A 1,463-nucleotide genomic window follows, 5' to 3' on the forward strand; every position below is an offset into this window, starting at 1 on the left:
GCAAACGAATTAAACTGGACTTGCTCAAAATGTTGGAAAATGTTACTCCCTCCGTTCCATAATGTAGCATCTATAAAAAATTTAAGAAGTTAAACTTAGCAAATTTTAACCAAGTTCATCTACAACATCAAACATATAAAATATTAAAATATATCTCACGATTTATCTAGTTATATATATCCTTGGTATTCTAAATGTAAATATTTTCCCTACATACTTAATCAAGGTCTGCAAGCTTTGATTTTTTTTAAAAAAAATATTTATAGACACTACATTATGAAATGGAGGGAGAATGCTTTTTGCATATTGCGGTTTCACTGTGCATGCATGATGCATGTCTCTATATGAAAATTCTCACAGTGCATTTATTTTCCTATAGGTAGTGGCGGCTCCAGCCGGACACCGATGGACTGGAACACGCGGAAGCGGGCCGCGCTGTCGGCAGCGCGCGGGGTGGCGCACCTGCACGCGGCACACGGCCTCACCCATGGAAACTTGAAGTCGTCCAACCTGCTACTCCGGCACGGCGACCCTGAAGCCGCTGCGCTTTCCGACTACTCCCTCCAGCACCTCTTCTCCCCACCACCGTCGTCCGTGCAGGGCAGTGTCGGTGGGTACCGCGCGCCGGAGCTCGTGGATGCGCGTCGGCCGACATTCAAGTCCGACATATACTCGCTCGGAGTGGTCTTCCTTGAGATCCTCACCGGCAGGTCCCCCACGACGGCGTCGACCGGTGTGGGTGATAGTGGTGTGTCGTCGGACCTGCCGCGATGGGTACAGTCGGTGGTAAGGGAGGAGTGGACGTCGGAGGTGTTCGACGCGGAGCTGGTGAGCCTGGATGGGGGCAACGCCGAGGAGGAGATGGTGGCGCTGCTGCAGGTGGCCATGGCGTGTGCGGCCACGGCGCCGGACGCGCGGCCAGACGCCTCGGAGGTCGTGAGTATGGTCGAGGAGATCGGTATCGGGCACGGGCGGGCCACGACAGAGGATAGAGGGCAGGGTGCATCCGAGGAGGAGGAGCAGTCATGGGGCATGCCGACGGGCACCAGCGCAACGTCGTGATCCACCAACACAGACGATGTGTTTGGACATATGCAAACACCATGTGTAAATGTGGAGGTTCTCGTGTGTACCTGAGCTCAACGAAAAAATTGAGGGAACCACCTGAGCTCAAATGTTATTAACTTTTTTTGATCAAATCAGCTTTCTTCTAGAAGAACAGCACATCATTATTTAAGTAATGTTTCATAGGGATACAAATACCATCATAGTGTTCGAGGCTAGTCATAGTGGGAAGTAACTTAGACTAACTTCCTCCGTCTAGGTGTATAAGTCACCTTATAAAAACATAATAATCCCAAAACACTTGGGTGCGGTGCATTAACTCTCACCTTATTTCTTGTTTTTTGACATAGCAACCAATAAAAGATGTGGGGCGGGCATGCTTTCAATGACTTATAGGT

General features: G+C 49.6%; 1 protein-coding gene across 1 annotated transcript in view; it reads left to right on the plus strand.

Annotated features, from left to right (window-relative positions):
* Positions 1 to 1,224, plus strand: part of LOC123071707 (probable inactive receptor kinase At2g26730) — a 5,297-nt gene extending 4,073 nt beyond the window's left edge. The window contains exon 2 of the mRNA XM_044495294.1: positions 380 to 1,224. Coding sequence (XP_044351229.1) covers positions 380 to 1,062 — 683 coding nt within the window. The 3' untranslated portion in view covers positions 1,063 to 1,224. The remainder of the gene's footprint in view (positions 1 to 379) is intronic.
* Positions 1,225 to 1,463: the final 239 nt, after the last annotated feature.

This window comes from Triticum aestivum, chromosome 3B, assembly GCF_018294505.1.
Source record: "Triticum aestivum cultivar Chinese Spring chromosome 3B, IWGSC CS RefSeq v2.1, whole genome shotgun sequence".
NCBI classification, from domain to species: domain Eukaryota; kingdom Viridiplantae; phylum Streptophyta; class Magnoliopsida; order Poales; family Poaceae; genus Triticum; species Triticum aestivum.